Source organism: Carettochelys insculpta, chromosome 12, assembly GCF_033958435.1.
Source record: "Carettochelys insculpta isolate YL-2023 chromosome 12, ASM3395843v1, whole genome shotgun sequence".
Classification (NCBI taxonomy): Eukaryota; Metazoa; Chordata; order Testudines; family Carettochelyidae; genus Carettochelys; species Carettochelys insculpta.
In genome coordinates, this window is record NC_134148.1 from 1,571,244 (window position 1) to 1,598,623 (window position 27,380).

Consider the following 27,380-nt stretch of genomic DNA (forward strand, 5'->3'; position numbering starts at 1 on the left):
CTTATCCCTCCACAGAAAGTCAAACTCCACTCCATTACACCAGTTTTATATGGCTGTTGCTTCCCTGTGAAGGAGCCAAATCAGCATGAAACTGGTTGTGAAGGAGAGAGATGTCCTTTCCACCCTCTTCCTCCACTACTTCAATTTCAGAGTTTCAGAACTCCATTTCACTCACTGGCAGACTGAGTGATAAGGTATTGTCTCAAACAGTAGGAACACTCCTTTTTAGTCTCATTATTTGCAAGCACTATAGACAACAAAACATCTCCTGGTTTCAAAAGTTTTACTGCACAGGTACATTATATACTGGAGCTTTTCATAATGCATTTTGGAGACATATTCTGAATGTACCTGCTCTCCATTCATGCCAAAACAGAACTTGCTGTGAAGAACACAGAAACATGAGTCCAGCTGCTGTAACAGATGGAGCCTAATGAAAGAACTCCTGACACTAATACTTTCTCTCCTCTCTTCCCCAGAAAAAACAAAAATTACTCCATTCTTTGTACCACTGTGAAAATTTCATTTCTGAGGCGGAAATCTGCAAAGGCACTTACATTTACAATAAATGCTTTAACACTTGTAAACTAACTCCATGCTCTTTAAAAAGGATGAAAAATACACGCTTAAGTAATGATAATAAGTTGATCTAGCTGTCTTTGTGTAGTGCACATTCAAAGTATTTGCACTTCCTATGCTCAGCCGAGGCAATTATGCGTGGATTACAGGAACAAGCCGTACAGAACAAAGATAAAACATTAACATGGGGGAGAAAATTTTGGCTTAAAGAACTGAAAAAAACTGGCTATTATCTTTATGATTGACAATCATATCACAATCTTAATTAAAATAAAACATATTGAGGTAGTTAGACTTTTATATGTGTGTCTTTAAACTAGTATGTTTTCTGTGTGTTACTTCTAATCCCTCTAGTGGCAAATATCCATAAAATATTCCTTTTAGAACAGAGTCTAAATCAAAGAACCACAGGGCTGGAAGAGACTTCACGATATTGAGTCCAAACCCCTTCTGAAAGATGGGCCAACATCAACTAAATCATCCCAGCCAAGGTTTGTCAAGCTGGAACTTAAAGACCTCTGTGGAAGGAGATTCATTCCAGAGCTTGACCATAATGACTCCAAGGTTTCTCTCAGTACTATCACCTCCCATGATTTGCTCAGTATCTCTCTGTTAATGCAGACTGAAACTGCACGTGCTCCTTTTTTTTCTTCCACCCAACAGCCTCATGTTGCTGACTCACGCTGAGCTTATGATCTACCACAACTCCCAGACTGTTCTTCAGCAGTGCTGCTGCCATTCCAATTTTCCTTCATCTGTATTTCTGTATTTGTTTTTTCTTCCCCAAGGCTAGCACCTTACTTTTTTTTTAAATTTATTTTGCTGTCTGCAGTTATCCGATTGATCAGGAACCCTTCTGAATTTTAGTTTGATCCTACAAAGTATTGGCAACTCCCTTCCAGTGCTGTAAACAAAATCCACTCTTACTGGTACAGGTGGTGGTAGTGGGGCACCAGGCCTCCCAACATGACCCTCCATGTGAACCCTCAATGTGCTGCCCTTGGGGCCTGAAACTCTCCTCATCTTCTCCCCATCCCATATTACAGGGGTTTGGGGGCGGGGGGGGGCACTCAGGCCTCCTTGTGCTGCAAGGAAGACTTTGAGGCAGCGCTCTCCCAGGAACTACGGCAGGGAAAAGAGCAGAAGGAAGGACAGAGACACAGCACTGTGGAAGGGCAGGGGATGGGACTGGAAGGTCTAGTTCATTCTCCATTGGGAGGGACAGCAGCGTGCAGGGGAAGGAGGACACCGACAGCTCCTTTGGCAGTTGTACCACCCCAGCCTTGCCCCTCCACATTGTCCTGCCACTTCTGGTATTACAGAACACAGATGGAGAAGACACAGCTGCTGCAGAGCCCCCTCCAATTGAGGCCAGCTCTCCAGAGAACTGCCGTGGGCAACAATGCAGTATCCTCTGCTCTTGCATAGAGCTGCCTTGTCTCATTTTTCCTTTGTTGTATGAATCTTCTTAATGGTAGTTCTATTGAGCCAGCATTTCTCCATCTTACTTATTAAAATGTCATGTGGGATTGTCTCTAAAGAGATGGTGAAGCCCAGATATACTATTCCCTGCAATATTCCCTGATCCACCAAATCATTTACTCTATCAAATAAGGAAATGTAACTGTTTTGTCATAATCTCAGCAGCTAGTGGTCTCTGTTTGTGCTTCAAATATTTGCAAATGGAATCTTTTATACATTGCTCTAGTAGATTTCCAGGTATCAAAGACAGGCTGTCTTGCCTATAATTTCCCAAGAAGTGTTCTGCTTTCCTGGAGCTAGAATTCACGATGTCACAATCTGCAGAGGCTCCTCAAGATCTCAGACTGCTACCCCTCCTGGTTATCCATACAGGCACAAACAATACTGCCAAGAATGACACTGAGTAGGCCAATGCAGATTACATGACTCTGGGAAGAAGGACAAAAGGGTTCAGGGTGCAAATGTTGTTCTTGTGCCTCCATCCTGCTGAAGGAAAAAGTCGGACCAGGACTGTCAAACTGTGTAAGTAAATGCATGACTACACAGGAGGTATGTTATGAGAGGGCTTTGGATTCTTCAGCAATGAAGTGATATTCCAAAAAAGAGGATTACTGTGTTGGAATGAGGTCCATCTATTAAATACTGGGAATCACAGGGCTGAAAGGGACCTCAGGAGGTCATCAAGTCCAGCTCCCTGCTTCAAGCAGGATCAATTCCAACTAAGTCATCTCAATCAGGACTCTGTCAAGCTGGGACTTAAAAATCTTTAGGGATGGAGATTCTACTACTTCTCTAGGCAATGCATTCCAGTGCTGCACCACCCTCCTGGTAAAGTAGTTTTACCTAATATGCAAAATACTCCTCCCCTTCTGTAAATTCAGACTATTGCTCCTTGTCCTGCTGTCTGTCTCCCCTGAGAACAGTCTCTCTCCATCCTCTTTAGAGCCTGTCTTCAGGAAGTTGAAGGCTGCTATCAAATCACCCCCAAGTCTTCTCTTCTATAAATGAAATAAGCCCAAATTCTTCAGGCTCTCCTCAAAGGTCGTGTGCTCCAGCCCCTTAATCACTTTCTCATGGCCCTATGCTGAACCTCCTCCAGAACATCAACATCCTTTCCATACTGGGGAGGCCCAAAATGAGACAATATTCCAGATGTAGCCTCACCAGTGGCAAATAAAGGAGAACAACTTCTCTAGATCTGCTCAAAATGCTCCTCCTAATGCATCCCAATATGTTGTTAGCCTTCCCTGCTACAAGGACACACTGTTCACTCATATCCAGACTTTCATCCACCATAATCCCTAGGTCTCTTTCTGCTGCACTGCTGCTTAGCCAGTCAGTCCCCAGCCTGTAACAATGCTTGGGATTCTTCCAACCCAAGTGCAGGACTCTACACTCCTCCTTGCTGAACTGCATCAGATTTCTTTTAGCCCAGTCCTTCAATTTATCCAGGTCACTCTGGATCCTCTCTCTTCCCTCCAACGTATCTACTTCTCCTGCTAGCTTAGCATCATCTGCAAACTTGCTGAGGGTGCAATCCAGTCCCGCATCCAGGTCATTAATAAAGATGTTGAACAACACCAGTCCCAAAACCGAGCCTTGTAGCATTTCACTTGAAACTGACCGCCATCCAGATAGTGAGCCTTTGACCACTACCCATTGGGCCCATCCGTCAAGCCAGCTTTCTATTCACGTCTATACTTACCTAACTTATGTTGCGGGAGACTGTATCAAAAGCTTTGCTTAAGTCAAGGTAGGTCACATTCATTGACTTCTCCATGTACCTAGAGCCTGTCTTCTCATCTTAGAAGCTAATCAGATTGGTCAGACATGACTTGCCCTTGGTGAATCCATGTTGACTACTTTTGATCACTATCCCCTCTTCCAAGCACTCTAAAATGAATGCCTGGAGGATCCTCTCCATGACTTTTCCAGGGACTGAGGTAAGGCTGACTGGTCTATAGTTCTCTGAATTGTCCTTCTTTCCTTTTTTAAAGATGGGCACTACATTTGCCTTTTTCCAATCATCTGAGATCTCTCTGGATCTCCAAGAATCTTCAAAGATAATGACCAAAGGCTCTGCAATGACATCTGCCAATTCTTTCAGTACCCTTGGGTGCATAAAATCCAGACCTCTGGATTTATGTGCATCTAGTTTTTCTAGGTAGCTCTTAACTCTCTCCTCCCCCCCAATGGTTGCTCTCCACCTTCTCATACTGCATTGTTTAGCACTGTAGTGTGGGACCTGTCCTTGTCCATGAAGACTGAGGCAAAAAAAAGCATTGAGTACTTCAGCTTTTCTTACATCATCTGTCACTAGGGAAGAACATTTGATTAACTGGATAAAGAGAATAATCTGATAAAGAGAACTGTAAAGTAGATCCTATAGGGAGTAGTGACAAAATCCAGCCAGTGAGTATCTAGGTTCAAGTAACAGAGACAAAGAGAAAGGGGCTAATTTCCGGAGAAGGGTCTAGAAATCACAACTGTATTAAAAAGGCAAAAAGAAAAGCAACATGGCAGCCCGGAAAGTATCTTGGATGCCTGTAAATAAATAGAAGTAGTATGTGGAAAAAGCAGGATGACATTGAAGTCACATTATATTGAAAAAAAAAATCAGATTTCATTGGCATCACAGAGACCGGGGGCAGCTCCAAGAACTGCCCAAGACCGGGGGCAGCTCCAGCATTGAGAGGCATAGTTTGTTCTGAGAAAAAAAAACCAAGAAAACAATGGGAAAAAGGAGGAGGTATTCTTCTATAACATCAAAAATCAACACACTTGCTCCAAGATTCAAGCAGACATGAGCAACAGACATGCTGAGGATCTCTGGCTGAGTCTAACAAGGGAAGAGAACAGCAGTGAAGTAATAGTTGAGGTCCATTTTAGACCACAAAATTATGAAGAGGCAGAATATGAGTGTTTCAACAAGCAGGTAACAAGATTAGCTATCACACATGAGCTAGCAGTAATGGGGGGTTTTAACTTTCCTGACAGCTGTTGGTATTGCAGCAAAACATAATACATACTGCAAATTATTAATGTATGTGGGGACAATTTTCCAATTCAGAAGTTTGAGAAAATGGCCAGGCGGTCGTCTATTTTGCATCTGTTTTTGACCAGCAGAGATGAACTTGTTGCAGCTGTGAGGGTGGTTGGAAACTTGGGAAAAACTGCTCATGATTTGATAGAATTCAACATCCTATGGAAAGGGGGATATGAGAGTAGCAAAAGGAGGATGCTGGTCTTGAGAATGGCAGACTTCAACTGACTCAGAGAAACAGTAGGTAAGGTGCCATGGGAAGAATAATTAGTGAGAAAAAGAGCCAAAAGGAACTGGCAGTTCTTAAAGGCTGTAAAACTATAGTCTCAAAAAGCTATTTTGATGCAGAGGAAAAACAAGAAGAGCCACAGGAGGCCAATATAGCTGCACAAGGACCATTTCAGCTACCTAGAACCACAAAAGGGTACATACAGGATATGGAAAGAAGTGTATGTCACCCAGGAATTATACATGGGAAGTGTGAGCATGTGGTGACAAAAATCAGGAAAGCCAAGGCAAAGAATGAGTTACAGCCCATGAGATGTAAGTGATGGCAGGTAGGGGTTCTTCTAATGTGTCAGACAAAAAAGAAAAATCAAGCACATGGTGGGTCTGCTGGTCAAAGGAAGAGATGATATGGGAATGGAAGATGATAAAAAGGCAGAGATGCTAAAGCCTGCTTTGCCTCAGTCAGTCACAAAAAAATAACGTGACCAGAAAACTAGCAAAGTTACCAATAACGATACAGGGGAAGTGATACAGATCAGGAGATAAAAAGAACACATCAGAGATTTTCCAAGAAATTTGCCTATTTAGAACATGAAAAATTAACTCCTGGGGTGTTGGCAGGTGGCCCTGTCCTCTTCCTCTCACGGATAAAAAGTGAACTAAATCTGGTTCATTCCAATTGTCTGAAATATTTGATTATGAATCATTTAATTGAATTAACAGCAAGAGCGAAGTCTCTATATCTATCCCTAATAAGGCTTTTCTTATGGAAAAGGAGATTTTCTGTAGGCATTTAAATATGTCAAACAATTAAAAAAATGTATAGTATGCTTCCCAATTCCTTTTATTCCAGCCCATTTATCTTCTTTAATGCTATGTTATCAAAGCATTATGGTTTCATGGTTAGGCAACCAAAAAATCAAACAAACAAAAAATCCAAGGAAGGACATTATTACACAGCTCTGCCTGCTTGTGCAATGAGAGTGCCCTGAGCTCATTGAGAGGGCAGCCACATGAAGGATCAGATGCCTCTAGCCTGGGGGCTCCATAGAAGAGGAGCCCAGTGGACTGTTTGATTGCTCAGCCCCTGCTAAAAAATCTCCGCACTGCTTGACCGCAGGTCATGCTCTGAATTAGGGCTGGCCTCAGTACTGAAAAGAGCAGAGCCCTGTAGTGACTGCTGCCCTACCCTGAACCAGGGCAGGCTCTCAGTTAATATTTGTTTGATCTGACCCCTGCTAACGGGAACAGAGCCCAGAATGATTGCGGTCTTGCTCTGGACACAGACTGCACTAGAGACTAACGGTAGTGATGTGTTGTGGTCTTCCCCCACTCCAGAGGGTACAAACCTCAGTAAATGCCTCTGCAGGGCATCCTTGCCCAGATCTTGCTGAGAACAAAACTGGTGACACTTCCTGATTTGCCTGGTGGTGAACAGGTCCACTTGGTGAGCTCCCCACCCCTGGAAGATAATGCAGACCATGTGTGATGGGAGAAATCCCTGCTGAAGTGAGCAACTAGCATGTTCTTTATGCCAGGGAGACAACAAGCTTGTAGGTGGACATCACATCTGCTGCAAAAGTTGCAGAGATGCAGTTCTTCTTGACAGTGAGCAAGAGCACAATCCACCTTGCCAGTTGATGCAGAACACTGAGGCTGTGCTGTCCGCCAGGACTCTCACCATCTTGCCCAACAAGTGAAGTAAGAAGAACCCACACTTCAAGTACATTGCTCTGAGTTCTGTGATGCTTATGTGTAGCATCATCTCCTCCAGGGACCACATATGCTTGGTCTGGAGATTGCCAAAATGCATATCCCAGGCCAGGTCCATGGTGTCTAATATCAACTCAATGGGATGATGGGTGGTGTTGAACAGAGCTCCTTCTACGACCTTGCCACGATTGGTCCACCACAGCAGCAAGGTAAGTATCACTGTAAAGATGGTTCTTCAAGATGTGCATCCCCGTGGGTGCTCAACTCTGGGTGTCAGTGTGCCCTCATGCCAGTGTTCGGAGATTCTTCTACAGCCATCATTTCACATGCCGCACATGTGCAGTAGTGCCTTCTTGTGCTATTTGGAGCACGCACGGCATGGGCTCCTCCATTCCTTCTCTACCTGATAATTGGAGCAGGATGCTCCAAAGCAGGAAGAAGGAGAGAGAAAAGTGGAGCACCTTTTCTTCTTTGAGTAGTGTCCCCTTAGGTGGTCCCTCCTGGGTGACTATAAAGCAGTAGTTACAGAATGGAGGTGGATGTGGAGCTCAGTAACTACCACAGTAGACAACTCTGCTTGACCCACTTGGATGGAGGAAGTGATGGAAGTTGAAAGAGCACAGTGCCGAGCAAACGTATGCGTGGAAGACCACATAGCTGCCTTGAAAATGTCTGGAAGGGGCACGTTTTTGAGTGGTATAGAGGACACAGCCTGAGTCAAGTTGGTGGTAACAGCTCCCAGCAACTCCCTATGGTGAATCACGTGGAATTCCCTATGGTGAATGCAGGTGGAAATCCACCTGGAGAGCCATTGAGATGAAACAGGTGAGCCCTTAGACCACTCAGTGAAAGACAGGAAGAGCCTCGGAGATTTGCACCAAGTCTTTGTATGGTCAATACAGAAGGCCAATGCCCGGTGGACATCCAAGGTGTGCCATGATGCATGCTCAAGGTTGCAGTGTGGCTTTGGGAAAAACGTTGGTAAGTGGACGGCTTCACTGATGTGGAACGGAAATGGAACCTCAGGAAGAACCTGGGATGAGGTTGAAGGATGGTTCTATCCTTGGTAAAGACTGTGTCGGAAGGCTTGGCCACAAAGGCAGGAAGCTCCCCAACCCCCTTAGCCAACATGATGGTCACTAGAAACAAGATTTTCATCGATAGCTGAATCCAGGAACACAACGCCAGGGATTCAAAAGATAGTTTCATAAGGCAATGAATTACATGGTTAAGGTCTCAAACGGGGATCAGAGAATGAACCGACAGGAGGGTCTTCTGCAGACCTGTAAAAACGTTTGGTAATGAGATGGGCGAGGAATGAAAATCCATCCTCTGCCTGGTGGAATGCTGCAGCGTGCACCTGGCCAGTGCTAAGGCTTAATCCTGACTCATGCAGGTGCAGCAGATAGTCTAGGAGGACAGAAAGGGGCACGGTAAGAGGATGCATGGAATGATGAGTGTCCATCCAGTGAGAAAACCACCGCCACTTGTAAAGGTAGGATTTGTGCACAGACTCCCATCTATTTTTGATGAGAATTTTCTTTACCCCCTCTGAGCATATGGTTTCAGCATTTTGGAGCCATGAAGGAGACACACATAAAGGTGCAGCTTGAGGGGATCAGGGTGAAGAGTGCAGCCAAAGTCCCGAGACAGAAAGTCATGGCATGGAGGAAAGGGATACGGAGCCACTAGCATTGAAAATAGGTAAGGGTACCGAGTTTGTCTGGGCCATGCCAGGGCTACCAAGATGAGGCAGGCCCAGCCTTGTCTGACCTCAATCACCACCCTCACCTTTATCATTACCGTCTATGACCCTTACTATGGATGCATCCCTGCTGGGTTGGGAGGCTCATCTGGGTTCCCTCACAGTGCAGGTCAACTGGTCATTCAACAAAGGGGTGCTCCATATCAACCTCTTGGAGCTCCAAGCAGTTTTTTAACCATGCAAGCACTTCCAACAGTTCCTGGCATGCAGGTCAGTCAACATCCTTACTAACAATACCACCTGCAGGTATTACATCAACCGCCAAGGGGGAGTCCAGTCTCCATCCCTGAGTGCAGAAGCCATAACTGTGGACACAGTGCATTCAGCATCGGGTCACCCCCATTGCCATTTATCTCCCTGGAGTACTGAATGTGACAGCTGATGCTCTCCACCGCTCATTCAGCGACCATCACGAATGGGAAATCAATACAACTGTCCTCAACCACACGCTTCACCTCTGGGGCCAACCTTACACAGACCTGTTCAGAACCCAAATCAACAGGAAGTGCCACAAGTACTGCACCAGGGCAGGATTTGGGAGGAACTCCCTCAGGGATGTCTTTGTCATCAAGTGGGATGTGCCCCTCTTTTACACATTCCCTCCCATTCCCCTGATCAAGGTCAGGCAAGACCAGGGTGAGGGTCTAGTTCCTGATGTGCACAATGATCCAGACTGGTGAGAAAGACATGGGGATGTAGGCGGCACCAGGGAGGATTGGTGCTGAAAGCTGGGTAGCTCCAGAAATATCTTTGCAGACAGGTTGGTCTTCTTTCTCTTGGACCCAGTGGAGTGCCCTGGTGTGGGAGGTTCCAATGGGGCTGTGGTCCGGTGCCACCTTGGTGTCATAACCAACTCCGCACAGGAGTGAGGCAGTGTCTCGGCCCTGGTTTTCCTCGGTGCCGAAGCTTGTGGCTGGTATGAGTGGTGTGTCAACCTAGCACAGTGCCGCTTGTGCTCCAAGCCTGGTGCAGAGGGCCGGGTCATAGCCTTAGAAGACTGTCCATGTCCTTGTGTCAGTGCAGTTGGCGTGATGGAGCCAATGCTGCTGAGTGTTTGCAGCTCAGTTCCAAGAGCGCTCTTCTTGGCAGTGCTGACAAAGATGGTACCAGCAAGGCCTCAGAAGATTTTTTCATGGGCAAGGCCCATGAAAATTGCACCGGAGACCAGGAGCATGCTGATGATAGATCTGCCACTGCAGGAGGGGTGCTGGCAGAGGCAGAGGGACATTTAGAGTCCATGCCTTTGGTCTTCTGCACTGAGTCGTTAGCGGGCAGTTGCTCAGTCATTTCAAGCCCTCACTGTAAGGCCAGAATAATGCATGCAGGACTGAATCTGATGACCCTCACCCAAGCACTTAATGCAGGAAGCATGGCCATCAGAGGCCAGCATAGCTTCCCAGCAAGTCTCAAAATGCTTGAAGCCTGGGGAGCCTGCCGTGGCAGTGATGCAGCAACAAAACTAACTGCACTAACTACTATTTTTTAAAAACAATAAAAAGCAAAGCAAAGCAAAACAAAACAAAACCCTGCAGGAAAGAACAACTTGGAATAAGGGAAAACTATATAACAACTAACAGTTATCTAATTCTGTTGATTTGCAGAGAGGACGAAGCTCTGTCCAACTGAGGAGTTCATGCTGCGTGTGTGCCAGATAGCATGAAGAGGCACTACTGTGTAGGAAACCACAGCTATAGAAAAATCTCCAAGCATCAGCATGAGGATACACCAACACCCAGAGTGGAGCACCCATGGGGGCACTACTTGAAGATCGCTCTTTTTCTGGTGATCCTTTCTATACTGGGGAGCCCAGAACTGAACGCAATACTCCAGATGTGGTCTCACCAGTGCTGAGTAGAGGGGAATAATTACTTCTCTAGATCTGCTGGAAATGCTTCTCCTAATGCACCCCAATATGCCATTAGCCTTTCTGGCTAAAAGGGCACATTGTTGACTCATATCCAGACTCTCATCTACTTTAATCCCCAGGTCCTTTTCTGCTGTACTGCTACTTAGCCAGTTGGTCCACAGCCTGTAACAGAGCTTGGGATTCTGCGCTTCTCCTTGTTGAACCTCATCGAATTTTTTTTGGCCCAATCCTCACATTTGTCTAGGTCACTCTGGAGCCTGTCCCTACTCTCCAATATATCTACCTGATCCCTTAGCTTAGTGCCATCTGCAAATTTGCTGAAAGTGCAATCCGTCCCCTCATCCAAGTCCTTAATAAAGATGTTAATAAAGATAAAGAAGTACTGGCCCTAGAACTGATCCTTGGGGCACTCCACTTGAAACTGACTGCAAACCAGACACTGAGCAATAGACCACTACTGACTGGGCCTGTCCATCAAGCCAGCTTACTATCCATCTTACAATCCATGTATCCAATATATACTGCCTTAAATTATGGGCAACATTGTTGTGGGAGACTGTATCAAAAGCTTTGCTAAAGTCAAGGTATATCACATCCATTGACTTCCCCATGTCCACAGAGTCAGTTACCTCATCATAGAAGCTAATCAGACTGGTCAGGCATGATTTGCCCTTAGTGAATCCATGTTTATTACTCTTGATCACTTTCCCCTCTTCCAAGTGCTCCAAAATGAATTCCTTGAGGATCCCCTCCATGATTTTTCTGGGGAACTTAGGTCAGGCTGACTGGTCTATAGTTCCCTGGATTGTCCATCTTCCCTTTTTTAAAGATGGGCATTACATTTGCCTTTTTCCAATCATCTGGGATCTCTCCTGATCCGAGTTTTCAAAGATAATGGCCAAAGGCTCTGCAATAATATTTGCTAATTCACTCAGAACCCTTGGATGCATTAAATCCAGACCCATAGATTTGTGTACCACTAGCTTTTCTAAGTAGCTCTTAACCTGTTCCTTCCTCACCGAGGGCTGCCCACCTCCTTCCCATACTGGATCATCTAGTGCTGTAGGTTGGGAACTGATCTTTTCTGTGAAGGCTGAGGCAAAAAAAGTATTGAATACTTCAGCTTTTCCTGCATCATCTGTCACGAGGTTACTATCCTCATCAAGTAATGAACCCCCACGCTTTCTGATCATGCTGTCATTGTTAACATGCCTGTAGAAACCCTTCTTTTACCCTTCACATTCCTTGCTAGCTGCAATTCCTATTATGCTTTTGCTTTCCTGATTACTCCCTGGCATTCTTCTAGCCATATAGTTGTACTCCTCCTTTAACATCTGTCCAAGTTTCCACTTCTTTTATATATATATATATATATATATATATATATATATACACACACACACCTTTTGAGTTTAAGCTTGCCATCACATTACAATACATTACAATTGCAACACACATTACAAATCATTTTATGTGCACTGTTCTTAAAACAGGGGTTACAAAAAGTAAGGCTTGACATTATTTATTAAGCACTGCCTCATATTGACATGCATTGCAGGTCCTGAATTATTGATTTTTTTTTTTTAAAACCAAACTGAAAAACTTGGCTCCTCTTGCTATTTTGGTTGCTAACCACTGATCTAGGTCAATGAAGGTCAGTAAGCAGTAGAAATATTCAAGGTTTACCTTCAGGCTGAGTTGCCACCTTCAATGGTACTGAGCTCTCTCCAGGGCCATGTTTGTTTTGAGCCACAACTCTGAAAACATACACTGTCTCTGGCATCAGGTTTTGGATTGTCACTTGCATCTCTCCAGGGCGACTTGTATTTTCAACACGTTCCCTTTAGGAAAGAAAGGGTTTGACCAGGAAAGCGATAGTAAAGATTTGATATTGATTAGTAAAAGCGTGGTACAAATCTAACAGACATTCTCTACGTATCTATCAAGTAATTGACATGGTTAATCATATTTCATTGATTATACATTAATGCTAATATGTCAAAAGCATTAAAAACCAACAGCTACTAATTCTGCAACTTAATTTTTAACAAACATAACAAGAAGTTACATTTAGCACCAGGATGAGGGGAGAGGAACACAGTGTTTTGTTGGATTATCTTATTCTTCATACGTAGACAATTATTCAAACTGAAAATTCGACACAGAAGTCAAAAATCCTGTGGGAAAAAGTTAAGAACTGTTTAAATTACTTTGGTGATGATTCTCTTTTGAGCTCTAACCTGTTTTAGTTCATTCTGGTATGTGGAATTTATTTTAAAATGTTACAGTGTTGTCACTTTCACCAACAGAAGGCAGTCCACTGAAAGACATTACCTCACCTGTCTTATGAGAAACAGTCTGATACGCAACACACTTGTACCCTTAAAACACCCAGCACAAAGAATCTAGCTGTGGCGTACATTTTAATTTAGGATGGAGACTCAACGCTTAACTTTTAAAATGTAGTGGATTTTTACAGTTCAACAGTTTTACTCTGAGGTTGTGACCCCAAACTGGCTCTGAGTAGGTAGGCCTATCTTATAGTTTATGTGGATACATTAAGCGCCATCCACACATTATTGTTTATAATCACTCACCTGGAAATCATTTGTTCAGCAAAGTGAGTGGTAGGTAGGTCCTGATCTTTTAAAATTTCATTCATTTGGGCTATCGTGGATGGGTGAAAGTTAAACACATTTCAAAAGAGAAAATAATATTTTGCTGGAATTCTCCTCCCTTCCCCTTCTTTTTGTGACTAACGGTGCAATACAGTTTAATTGCAATATGAGAGATGGGCTTTGTTACAGATGAGCAGATGGAAGTAGAGAATAGGATCAGTTACTCCCTAAAACACCACCTATCTGAAACAAGTGGGGGGAAAACCTGCTGGTATACAGAATTTCTTCTTGGGAGATGAATGCTGAAGACTTCACATAGCCACCAGAAATTACCAGGGCTACTGACAGAAAAAAAGAGAGTTTTGTTTTTATAAAGTGCATTAGGAACAACAAAACAAAACAAAACAAAACAAAAACAACACATCGCTGTTATAGGACTATCAGTAGATGGAGATTGGGAGAGGGTGTGCTCCAGAAACTGGTCTTGCAAGAGCCAAATTAGGTTATCTTGGACCAAGGAATAGTGGGGGTTAGGGGGAGAGAACATCTCAGTGGTTTGGGCTTTGGCCTGCTAAACCCGGGGTTGAGCTCAATCCTTGAGCAGGCTGTTTAGGGACCTGGGCAAATAGAGAGAAAAAAAAAAAAAGGAGGGGGGCGTGCTTTGTTCTGCCAAGAGGGCAGAGGACTGGACTTGATGACCTCCCAAGGACCCTTCCAGCTCTATGAGATGTGCATCTCCATTTAAAAAAAAATCAGTTAATCAGGCTGGAGGAAGCTAATCAGAGGAAAGCTTACCTGTGAGGGTCGGGGAGGGCTTCTGTAAAAGACAGAAAACAAAATATAGAGGGCTGAAGGGAAAGAAGTCTGCAGTAACTTGCTGCAAAAAAGAGGGTGTTGAGCTGTGGAAATGAGTTGTTTAAAGTTACTTCCTGGGAGGTGGGAATAAAGAAGCTGGTAGTATGGAACACCAGGGGCTTGTCTACACTAGCTCCCTACTTTGAAGGGAGCATGGTAAGTAAGGTGTTGGGAGATTATGCATATGGTGCATATGCAGCACTTCATTAAGCTAATTCTCCCCCACGGCAACTTCAAAGTGTTAAACTTCAAAGTGCTGGCTCGTGTGTAGCTGTGATTAACCAGACTGTACTTTGAAGTCTCTCTACTCCTCAGTAGACACAGCGTAGGACATATAGAAGCAGCTCAGTGAAAGACAGTAAAGATTCAGAGATGATCTTGGCTGCTGCACTGAGGGTCTCTGCACTGAAACGTTTAGCACAGAGTGGGCTGCTAGACACTACCAGAGGGGCTCCATGATGCACTGAAGATGACAACATCTGAGGCTACTGGAGAGATCTGGTTGGAGGGCTAAGCCGTGACAAGAAACCACCAGGTGTTAATGTATGAAGGAGCATTGACCAGATGCAGTTGATTCCCAGGCCCACCCAGAGGCAGCAACCTCCAGCAATGAGTACAGCAGCCCTGCCACAGACACAGTGAAACTCTTATGATGATGCAAAAAAGCAAAACTATTCAACAACTATTCCTCTTTGGTATTTGGAAAGAAGTAGGGTGATGAAAAGTGGACTGGAAAGTAAGGAAGTTACACATGGTTTACTAGTGAGAACTATTTTAAAATCAGCCTGTTCTGATAACTTGCACCTAAGAGCTGAACACAGAACGCAGGTCACACCGTGAAGGGAGGATTGTATTCTGGAAAGGTGTGATTCAAAAGGATTTAGCAGGCAAAGCAGACAAACAACTGAACATGAACTGCCAGTGTGGGGCTCTAGCAAAAAGGACTAATGTGATTCTTGACTGTATAAACAGGGGAGGAAGAGGGAGGTGACTTTCTCTCTCCATACAGCATTGGTGAGACTGATCCTGTGAACAAGTCGGATGCTCACATTTAATAAAGATGTTGCAAAATTGGAGAGAGAGCAGAGAAGAATCACAAAATTGATTACAGGGCTAGTGAAATGCCTTACAATGCCTGATTGAGCTCAATCTGCTTAGCACATCCAAAGCAAGATTGAGAGGTGACTTGATTTAACTACCTTCATGGGAGGAGGAAAAAAAAAACAGGTTCTACAGGGCTCAGTGGGACAGTGCAGACAGGCTGAACAAGAATCAATGGCTGAGCCAGACAAATTCCAATTAGAAATTAGGCACATTTTAAAATGGTGAGGTTGATTAACCACCAGAACAAATTACCAAAAGGAATGGGAATTCTCCCTCTCGTTATCCTCAGATCAAGGCTGAATGTCTTTCTGGAAGATATGCTTTAGCCAAGCAGAAGTCCTGCTTTAGTTACATATCGTTACTGAGTGGAGTACATGGATACCTGGGGGAAATATAACAGTCTATTGATACGCAGGAAGTCAGACTGGCTGAGTGGACACTTCTGAATATAAACTCAGAAGTGCCTCCTATGTTCTCAGAGGAGAAATGATCTTATGTTTACTACTTTTAGAGGAACAAATAATGGATACAATGAGGTAATTTTTAAAAGAGAGATTCTGTAGGAGACTGCTGTTGCCACACCAGGCTGTCCAGAGGATCTGTATACTCTTAAGTGATATAAAAAGGCAAGTAATTTGAGCACCCCGGACAAGGTACTGATGTTCAATCACAAGGCTGAGCTTCAGTAAGTGTCAAACTATCTTCTCGCTGGGACAACCGAATCTACATGCCTGCATATTATGGCAACCAAAGAAGCTAGCGTCCCCAAACTTGGTAAACATCAATCACAGACACAGAGCAGCAGAAAATGCTGTCACATATACGTTCAATGTGGAATATGGTACTGAGGATTGTCTTATCCAGGTTAAAGTTTAAAAGAATAGCAAAAACCTTAAAGACACATTACTTCAATTTTCAAACACATTTCACTTTTGCCATGTAATTTGTGGCCAACCAGGTATTTTAAAAATATCATTTAAATACTCTATTTTGTTTGGGAAAGGCAAACTCTTCTGATTTTTACAAATTAAAATTAGGGCACTATTAGAGAAATGTCCAGTGACTTAAGACGAGGAAAGTTAATACAGTAGGGTCTCAACATTCACGAGGGTTCCGCGCTCAGAACCCTCACCAATGTTGATTTTCATGAATACAGTGGGGCTTGGAGACCTGGGAAGCAGCAACTGCTGGCGCTCCCTGCCGGAGCTCCAGGAAGTGGCAGCCTCAAGCAGCTGCTTGCGAATAACTGAATAATTAAAGTGGGGACTTTACTGTACCACCTTCTCCCTCTTGATTAGTGCACTTTAAGTCTGCAGCAGAGGGCAGATAAGTCGCACATTAATGATCACCAGCTATTAACTTATTTGTACCAATGAAGAGAGATTATACAATTTCCCCCTTCTTCCTTCCCACTGCCTTCAGGTCTCATTTATATTATGGAAAGAACATGCAGTGAAATCAGTTTTAAAAGGTGATTTTAAAAAAGTGTCAGCTAGTCTTATGCCCAAGAGGAGACAGGTTTTCAAGCCTGTTTTCAAAGCCATCTGTGCCTCGATCACTATCACAATATTATGTTCTTTCTCCATTGAGGGCAAAACCACGCTCCCTAAAACTAGTTTTTAAAATTATTTACAACAGTTTCCCATCAGTGTTTCTGTGGTAGTGTACAAGGAGCCTATACCCCTCACCTCATCAATTAAAAATTAAGGGTTTTTTAAAAAAAATAAGTTGACTGAGTATGATGTTAATATGTTCTGAACAACAAAAATACCTTTCTGCTCTTCTGCTGATTACACAGATCTTTTCAGCAAGGGAGCTAACTATTCTGTGAAACTGACTGTCCCCAAAGTGCTATCAAATTGGAAAAACAGAGAAACAGTTTTTTTTTTTCCCCCAACTAGCTTTTCCAGTTACAGCAGGTTCAAAATTTTCAGTTGGCAATGCAATTTCGCAAATTGAAGGGGTCTCTTCAAAGCCCACATTGTGCATAATGATTGATATTTAAAATACACAGAACAAGTGTAATCAGATGAATGTTATTCAACAGCTGTGAATATCCCATTGACATGCAAAATGTATCACATTTTAATCACCCAAATGTGAATATACTCACTAGTTTTACCTAAAAACATAACACTCAAGTTATTTTGCAAAATTATGAAAATAAAATTCTTGCAGTGGAAAGTGAACACTTACTTACCAGAAATTGGTTAAATTGATGTGTCAAAGCATTATAATTTTCAGAAATAACAGGGACTGTGCCCTCTATCAAAACAGGATGTTAAAAATATGTGGAGAGAAGTCTAAGTGTTACATAAATCTCACTTTTACACTCTTTTTAGGGAGCTCTGAATACCTTTAAGAGCTCCAGTGTGTTTGGATACACATAATAGGCAATGTAGCAGATGTTTGGTATGAATAATTATATTACCCAATAGAACAGTGAAGCTACCCTATATCAATACATCTAAAATTCCCCACCAAAGAGCTTTTGTAAGAAGGAATTAAGGTTGCAAATAGCTATCAATTACTTGAGGGGGGAAAACCCTCAAGACAATACTGCCATTTTTCTCAAAATCAGCCACAGATGCTAGTCTGGACATTCATATTTAAGGTTACACTTGAAAGAATCCAAACATTAGAAAAGTATTACTGAAACACCAAAGCCACTCTAGGGCTGCCTCATCCCCACTCCCTGCAGACCCATCTGCTGGTACCCACATGGAGATGTTTGGATAGAAAAATTGGAGGTAAAAGGCTATTTCCTGAGTTTGCAATCAGTGAACCCTGGCGTAGATTGCGACAATAATGTCCACATCTTTGGTATGTGCAATCCACCCCACTATCTCATATTGTTAGCTGTTTAATTTATGGCACAGCTCCTAAGCAGTATGTAGCTCTGAGACAGAAGCAAGGTTTTTATGCAAAGCTTCACAGTATTAAAAAAAGACTTCTGCATTTGAAATCTTGTACTGTCTTTGAGAAACTAATTTGATTTTTGTTCTTTTTAGAGATGAGACAAAAAGGCAGGTACGACAGAGTTTCTGAAGGAAGGCAGTAATTTATCTTCAGGGAGCGCACATAATACCCCAACCATAGCAATGTGAAATCTCATTGTGCAATTTAAATGTAAATCCACCAGTGCACATCAGTTTAAAAGCAATTCCATCAATGAAAGCAGGCCACTGATGTGAGATGAAGCTGATGGTCGTGGTTTGAGGACAGAGCGATCTCTGGTTTTCAGTTCTGTGAGCAGTGATGAAGAAAAGATGGCTTCTATAGATTTGTACTATTGTGGGCATAGGGTTTAAAGTCCAGCTATGGTAATCTACACAGTCCATCTTGCTATAGCTTCTTTTTGCTTCCAGATCCTACTGTTAAAAGAGAAACATTGTACACTGGGATGGGGGCACTTAAAGATTTACTGGAATTATCTAGAGAATAGTTCCTAGACTATTAGATAGGCCCCAAATGCTCACTGGTTCCATCTGGCGCACACTGATCACTCACACATTAATATACATTGTGACTGACACAGGGTACTCTACTGCTTGCCTCCTCACAACAGTCTTTCACAGCTCCCCTCCTCACACTGCACCCATCAGCAGGTGGTCTGAATGGGATTTATAATATCAACAACTATTTTGTAGTGATCAGGAGTAGCGAAAGCAGCCACAATTGTTGCATGCACAAGTAGTTACATTGTAACTCCTTGTTTGCAGTTGTTTATTTTCTGTAATATTTAGCTCTCCTTTTAAAACTTATTCTCTGCCTAAGGATGTTTTCTACGCAATGAAAATAGATTCAGCTGCTTTGGAAAATGGAAAATAAACACTTTCCCCCCCCAATTTTGCAACCTCTTTATGAGCAGCTCTATGGATGAAGCAGCTGATAAGTGAAAGCTGAAATCTAGTATGGCATTATTGCTTATGAGGAGTGTCTAAGCATTGCAATGAAAATCATACTCTCATCATGAAAAGTATATTTTGCAGAATCTTCTCATTAAGAGAGTAGCTAAGGTAGGCCAAGCCATATCTGTGTGTGTCTCACTTCGCTGTATGGAAAAAGTCAGTGAAAGGGAATCACTGGCAGATGGGGCATTTGCAGGAATTACCTCATTTGCTGCTCAACTTGTATAAAGTAAAAGGTGCACAGACAATTATGGTCTATCGGTTATGTGGGACAAGCTCTCTCAGTGGTGGCCAAATATTTTCACACTAAGGAATTTTTTCCTCCTTTCCTTGTAGGAATTCTTTTTAAATGGCTATGTGAGAAGAACATTACATTCTCCTTGTCTCACAAAAGTCAAGAAAAGACAATGTTGAGGTTGCAAGTATAACTCTCCCTTTGTATATACACAATAAGAAACAGTCCCTAATTACTTGATCATATACTTCAACAATGAATGGGGGTACAGGTTGAACCTGTCTAGTCTGGAAATGTTTGGCCCAGCAAAACTATGGTCTGGCATGATTTCAAATAGTCAGCTGCCCACTTATCATGGGTGGGGCCAAGTTTCCCACAGTCCCATAAAGTTTGTTTACAGTCATCAGCCCTGGCTTTCAGTATTCTGTGATGTTATTTAGCTTTAATTTACCTGTAAATGTCTTCTAAGAGCCCAGTAAGCAGTTGAAGCGTTGGTAATGCTACTAGACAATACTGACCTCTCATGGTTGGGCAACTTCTCTGGTTTGGCACCTGAGGGTGCCAGACTAGAGAGGTTCAACTTAGGAAACTGTAAGGTAATACTCAATATGCATAAGGGTACCAGAATCTGGGACTAAAACTCACTTTCTCACAGCAATGAAAATTCTCCGAGATGTGTCCCTGTGGGGGCTCCACGTAGGCATCAGTGCAACCCTGCACTGCAGATTGGAAAACTTTGCAGAGCAGTGCCCCCACCCCATGCGCCACACATGCGCAAGAGCCAGCCAGTGACGTCACCACACTGAGGAGAGAGCATGTGGAATAGCTCTCCTCTGTTCCTTTTCTACCTGAACTTCTTACAGACTCCAAGTAGACAGGAGTAAAGGAGGGTTGTGGAGCACCTGCAAGGACACATCTTGAACAACAATCATTACTGCATGCAAGTGAGTAACTCTTCCCTCTCCTTTGAGTGTTCCCTGTGGGTGCTCCATGTAGGTGACTCCATAGCAGTACCGCTTTGCTGGAGGTGCGTATTGGAGTCTTTAAGAAGAATGCTGTAAAACAGCATCTGCCAAGGCAGTGGTAGGTATCGGCCCTTCGTGCAGTATATGCTGCTTTACAAACACAGGGTGTGAGGACCTGGTGGCTGCTCTACAGATATATACCAGAGGGCCATTACTAAGGAAGGCAGTTGTTGCAGCCATAGCTCATGTTGAATGGGCTCTAATACTCTGTGGTAGCTGCCTGTATCTAAGTTAGTATGCAGTGCGAATGGAATCCGCAATCCACTTGGGTAGGTGTTTTGCTGAAACAGCCGTTCCCATGCAGGGCCCTGACATGCTATGAAAAGTTTTTCTGATTTCCTATTTAGCTTGGTTCTATCAAGGTAAAAAGCAAGAGCACGTCTAACATCAAGTGTATGCAATGCAGCCTCCCTAGGAAAGGAGCAAGGCTTAGCAAAATAACTAGGTAAGTATACAGGTTCATTCACATGAAAATTGGAAAGGACTTTGGAGAGAAAACCTGGGTGAGGCCTAAGTACCACCTTGTCTTTAGCAAAAATAGTACCGGGTGGGTCAGCTATGAGTGCTGCGATCTCCCTGACCTGTCTGGCCGATGTAATGGCCATGAGGAAAACCACCTTCATGGACACGTACTGAAGGGATGTTGTGGCAAGCGGTTCCAATGGAGGTCTTGTAAGTGTATCTAGGACCAAGTTCAAGTCCCATGGTGGTACCGGGGGGCACAGATTTGGGCATACTTTTTGTAACCCTGTCAAGAAACATTTCACCACTGGGTGCCCAAAGAGAAAAGAGCGGAGTCTGAAGTCGTGGAAAGCTGTAGTTGCAGCAAGATGCACCGTAATAGAGCTAATTCAGAGGTCTGCATCACTGCGGTCCACAAGATAATTGAGCCAGGTAGGTATGGAAGCAGAATCAGGATGCAGAAAGCAGGTCATATATCATTGCTGGAAGCATGCCCGTTTCCTACAATAGGTATTTCCAGTGGAGGGGCAATGGCTGTTTAGGTTCGAACAGGTAAGTTCTTCATCATGGAACCATGGAGAAGCCATGAGGTGAGTTTCAGGGTTTTGATGTTGGGGTGAAATGTGGTGCTGAGGGGCTGAGTAAGGAGATTTGGCACCATCAGGAGAGGGATCAGTCGGTCAATCCACAGGTAGTGAAGGTAAGGATGATAGCGTTGTGTGGGCCAATCTGGTGGTATCAGTATTACAACTGCGCCCATAGCTCCAATTGCTGTTGCTCACTCTGGCAATGAGTGGGATCAGGGAAAGGTGTAGAGAAGGGGGGCTGCCCAAAGAATCATGAAGGCATCCGTCTGTGATTTGTTGCTTACTCCTGCCCTCGAACAAACTAGTGGCATTTGCAATTGTGAAACATTGAAAAGAGGTCTATTGTCAGGAAGACCCATTTGCAGAAGATGGAGAAAAGTATGTTGGTATTGATCTCCCATTCATGCTGGGCTGAGAAATAACTGCTCAACCTGTCTGCTCTGGTATTCTGTTCTCTGGGTATGTATGTTGCTGTTAGATTTACCTGGTTTCTTATGCACCAATTCCAGAATCTGAGTGCCTCAGGGCACATAGAGTGTGTGACCGGTCATCCCCCTGCCGGTTGATATAAAACATAGTGGGGCACGTTGTTTGTGAAGACATGAGTAGTTTTCACCCGTATCAATGGGAGAAAATGGGCGCAAGCTCTTCGAACGGCCCTAAGCTCCAGGATATTGATATAAAGAAGTCTCTCATGGTCAGCCCATGTGCCCTGAATGGATGACATGTCACAGGGGGCCTCCCAACCCATGAGACAGGCATCTGTAGTTAATAGCTACAGAGGAATATGGTGGGTGGAAAGGTATGCTCTCAAGGAGGTTTGCTGGGCATGTCCACCAGTCTAGTGACTAGCACTAATGGAGGAAGAGCAAGGGTCTTCGACAATCTGTGGCAGGTTGGTATGTAATTGTGAATGACCCAATGTTGGAGGCAGTGCATATGTAGTCTTGCGAATGGAACTACAAATGTCATGGCACCCATGTGCCCCAACAACTGGAAGCAAGTTCGAGCCTTAGAAGAAGGGGCTGTTTGACTATGTGAATGAGGACGCAGATGGTCTGGAACCCGTGAGCAGGTAAGTAGGCTTTGGCTGAAACCGAATCCAGTAGAGCTCCTGTGAACTCTAGACTCTGTGTGAGTTTCAAAGTGGACTTCTGCAGGTTTAAAAGGCGGCCAAGCTGGGAAAAACACTCCCTGGTAGTATTTATCATAGGGGTAGTTTGGTGGCAAGTGGAGCCCTTGATCAGGCAGTTGTCTAAATAAGGAAAAATAACATCATACTGTTTTCTGAGGTATGCTGTGACCACAGCAAGTGTTTTGGAGAAAACTCGCGAAATTGTAGGAAGTTGGAAAGAGAGGACTTTGTATTGGAAATGGTCCTGACCCACCACAAAGTAGTGGAACCTCCTGTGGGACTGATGAATGGTCCCAAGAAAATAAGCATCCTGGAGGTCAAAGGCTGAGAACTAGTCCCTGTGTCTAGTGCCGGAATGATAGTTTGTAAGATTACTACCTTGAACTTTGTGTTGAGAATAATCTGTTCAGTTCCCTGAGGTCTAAGATAGGCCTCCACCCCCCTGATTTCTTGGTTGTTAGGGATAGTTGGAATAAAAATCCTTGCCCCCATGCTTGTCGGGAACAGGTTCTAATGCCCCTAAGATAAAGAGTTTCTGTACTTCTGTCCATAGGAGGGGCTCGTGAGATGGGTCCCTAAAGAGGGATGGGGCAGGAGGATGGGTAGGGTGGATGTTCATAAAAGGAATTGTGTAGCCTTCTCTGATATCTAAGACCCATCTGTTGGATGTAATCTGGATCCACTGATGGTAAAAGAGCCTCAGCCAATGATGGAAAGTGGGCCCAGAATGCACTAGACTTAAAGGGTGGTCACTCAGTCCCTCGATCAAGCCATCAAATTTGATGCTTTTGGGAGGTAGGGTGGGCTGTAGATGGCTGGCCCTGATGTGCTCTCCTCCTGTTTTATATATTTTTAGGCTTATTATCATATTGCCTATGCTATTGTCTGTAGTAGGAGTAGTTATGCTTCCTAGATCTATGGAAGTGAGTGTACTTGCGTCTCTTGCTAGGACGTAAGTACATTCCCAGTGTGTGCAATGTTGCTCTGGAGTCTTTCACGGAATGTAACATCTCTTCAGTGGTGCTGGAGAACAGCTGCTTTCTATCAAAAGGGAGTTCTTCCACCTTTGACTGGATTTCATGTTGAATACCTGAAGATAAGACCCACGGCAATCTGTGCATAACTATTACAGTGGCAAACCAATCATTGAGATCCAGGATTGGGATCATCAAAGCCCAGGTCACCATCTTGAAACACTGCTTCCACACATAGTGGTTCAGCAGACATAGGTCCACTATTGGTCTCCAACCACCACTCTTCTTCTGTGAGAAAAAAATAATGGGAATAGAAGCCTTTGCCAATGAACTTGCTCCGCTGCTCCTATGCATAGGAGGTGGTTCTCGTCCTCGTGCAGCAATGTTTCATGACGGGGTCCCTGAAGAGGTACAGGGTGGGTGGTGTGGAAGGTGGGATGGAGATGAATGGAACTGCATATCCGGATTTGATTCTCTCCAGAACCCACCTGTCAGTGGTGATAGAGGCCCACTGGTGGAAGAGGGGCCTTAGCTGGTGGTGGAACAGAGTGTAAAGATGGCGCATGACATCGGCAACGTTGTCGCTCTCGACCAACAAGTCAGACTTGCTCCCTGTTGGACTCTGAGGATTGGTTACAAGAGCCTTGATTTTTACAGCATGTCTGCTGATGTTGAGAGCAGGACTGATTGTAAGCCCAGGCAGACTGTTGGAACTGTGGCTTACAGAATCCAGCATCATAACAACTCTGGCATGGGTGGTAGTGGTGTACTCTCCCAGAGCATGTAGTGTAGTTTGTGAGTCCTTGCTAGAGTGAGGGACCACATCTGTATTCTTGGCAAACAATTTCTTTTTATCAAAGGGTAGATCTTCAACTTTCACCAGTAGCCCTTTGGGTATGGTGGAAGCTTCTTGATATGAGGCCTGCCACTTAACCACTGCGGCAGCTGTGGCCCTTGTCGCTGTAGATGCTACATCCAGGGCCAGCTGAACCACTGTCCTGGCTGTAATATACCCCTCCTTAACTTTCAACTTCAGAATTGGTCTCTTAGAGCCAGGTAGACAGTATAAAAAGGGCATGAATTTTGCATAGTTGTCAAAATCACGATTAGAGAGCAGCGCCGCATAGTTCACTATATGGAGAAGCAAGGTCGCCAAGGAGTACAGATTCTTGCCAAAGATATCTTAGCATTTAGCTTCTTTGTCCCATGTTGTCCCCCTGAACTGGAGTGTGTGTGACCAATGCAATGCAGCCTCTGCCACTAGCAAATTGAGCTGTAAATACGTCAACAAGAACTCCATCCCCTTAGGAGAAATTAAGAATTTCTTGTTGAGCCTCTTGTTGGTAGAGGGAACCGAGGCAGGGGTCTCCCATATGTCATTGGCCACCTCCACAATGTCTTCTTCCATGGAGATGGATGCTTTGGAAGAATGAGCTGGTTTTAAGTTGTTTAGAAGCATATGTTGCTTCTTGTGTACTTCAGCCAGTGGAATGTCCTGGGTGAGCGCCACTATTTAGAAAAGATCATAGAAATGCATCAAATCATCAGAAGGGGAAATGTCTCTGGGGATAATGGCCTCATCAGATGATGAGGAGGACCGGTCCATAAAAAATGCAGCAGGCCCTTGTTCCTCTGCGTCTGATGCCAACATGACCTCTGATTCCAACAGCTGAGGTGATGGAGATTGCGGTAGCAGAGACAGGATCAGAGCTGGTGACAACTGGGGAGAGGAGTAACCCACAGTAGGAGCAGCCCATGATCAAGATCTGCCAGTTGACTCCCTCCTAGGTGAGTACCTGCAGAAGGAGTAATAATGACTGTCTCGATGGTGAGAGCTGCTAGATTGGTGAGAACATGGTGAGTCATACAATCATCTGTGCCAGTCCCAGGACAGGTCTCCACGATGGGAAAAGAATGCTGACATCCTGGATGATGGTGATGGGAAGGGCAACCTGTATCTGTGGCATGCCCTGTCCTCATATGTCGGGGTCAGGAAGGGGGACGGTAGCCTGCGTAACTCTCAATACCGAGGGATACAGCTTTCCCATCTGCCTGCGTCCAGGGGAGGTGACCTCAGTGCTGGCACTTCTGGAAATGAGGGGTCTGGAGAGAAAGTCGGTGATGATGACTAAGGGGTAACACTTTGGTGCCAGGACTTGGTCGGTGCCTTTCTCGGTGCCACGTCGTGTGGGACTTCTGATGCCGAAAAGTCTGCATGCTGACAGGGCCAGGGATTGGCATGGCAAGATTGGCATTGACAGCGCTGTGGCCATTGGCAGGGTCAATGACAGTTCTGTGGCCGGGGCAGCAGTTGGTGCTACAATGGCAGTCAGTGCCGAGGACACTGCCTGTGCCAGCACGCTAGGAACTGGGAGCTTGGAAAGAGTCATCTGCACTCTCAGTTCCGGGGGTTTTGGGCCCAAAGGTTTTGGTGCCACTGGCATGGGCTTTGCTGCCTTGATGCTCCGGGCCACCTTAAAACTCAGAGAGCTGGTGCTGGAGATGCTGGATTTCAGTCTGACATCAGGCATGCTCTGTGATATGGCAGACAATGACCTGGTTGGCAATGCCTTGGTTTTCTTAGAGGGAACGGCCATTGAAGAGGAAGCCCCGAGTTTATGTCCTGGCTGCTCCAGCCCCTTTGCAGTCTCATCAAGAAAAGGCTGAAGAGCCTTGTCGAACAAGATCATCTTAAGGTACATCTCATGATCACGCCATGCTCTGGCCATTAGTCTGGAGCAATGCTGGCACTTTTGAGAGATGTGACCCTGTCTCAGGCAGTGTGTGCACTTAGAATGACAATCCGAGGCAGGCATGGCTTTGCGGCACTACTCACATTTCTCAAATCCTTGTGAGCTAGGCATGGTCTGGCAGTCTAACTTGGCCCCATTCTGATGGTTATATAAGTCAAAATGTTGAACTGTAACTTCTAAGTATAAAACATGCTAACGATAGGTAACTGAAGAACACCAACTTCAAACGTTAACAGTCTTTTTTTAGGAAAATCAATGAAGAACAAAGTAAAGAGAATACAAAAGGTAACACAAACAACAACTGTACATATAAAGGAAGGAAGGAAGGGTTTTGAATGTCATGACTTCAAAATGTGGAGAGGCAGTTAGCCTCTCCATCTCGTCGCCTGGGGTGGTTGAGAGGAACTGGCTTGATCTGGTCTATGCATATAATCAAAAGAGCATGAACAGAGAGACAGTGTCATTGCATGCGCAGACCAGCTAGATACTGCTGGGAGAGTCTCCAATCTGCACTGCCAGGATGAGCCCAGCACATACAATAGAGCACCCACAGGGACATCACAAAAGAACTTGATATTTCTATGCCAATCCTCTTTCTAACTTTAAATTGAGTCAAGATGTGAGCACATCCCATTTGCCTCCCTATATCTTCCAAATATTTTCTAAAATCTTACTACAGGATTTGCTTGTGAAATTTCAAGCAGACTCGTATAGATAGGGTGACATCAGTGACCGTGTGCATAACAAGAATCAGGCACTGGATAGAGGAGTTACCCTCATACTTTCAGTGGAAGATTAGATTCAGTGTTAACTAATATAGTCCCCGAATAAACTATCCATTTGAACAATTGTTTGCTTAATTAAGTTCAACAGCATCAAAATTCAGCCTAAATTGGATAAACACTGGCAACCTGTCAGGCCATGCCTAGTTTGAATATTATAAGGCAGATAGCAACCATACTCATTTTTAACTAAAGGCACAGCATTTAGAGAGGGTACCAGTAATACCTGACCTTTAATCTGATGAAGCAGGTTTTACCCAAG

General features: G+C 44.2%; 1 protein-coding gene across 7 annotated transcripts in view; it reads right to left on the reverse strand.

Annotated features, from left to right (window-relative positions):
* Positions 1–27,380, reverse strand: part of NEO1 (neogenin 1) — a 400,117-nt gene that overhangs the window by 79,046 nt on the left and 293,691 nt on the right. For all 7 annotated transcript variants that reach the window (XM_075006455.1, XM_075006454.1, XM_075006452.1 and 4 more), the window contains exon 9: positions 12,364–12,518. In XM_075006455.1, coding sequence (XP_074862556.1) covers positions 12,364–12,518 — 155 coding nt within the window. The remainder of the gene's footprint in view (positions 1–12,363; positions 12,519–27,380) is intronic.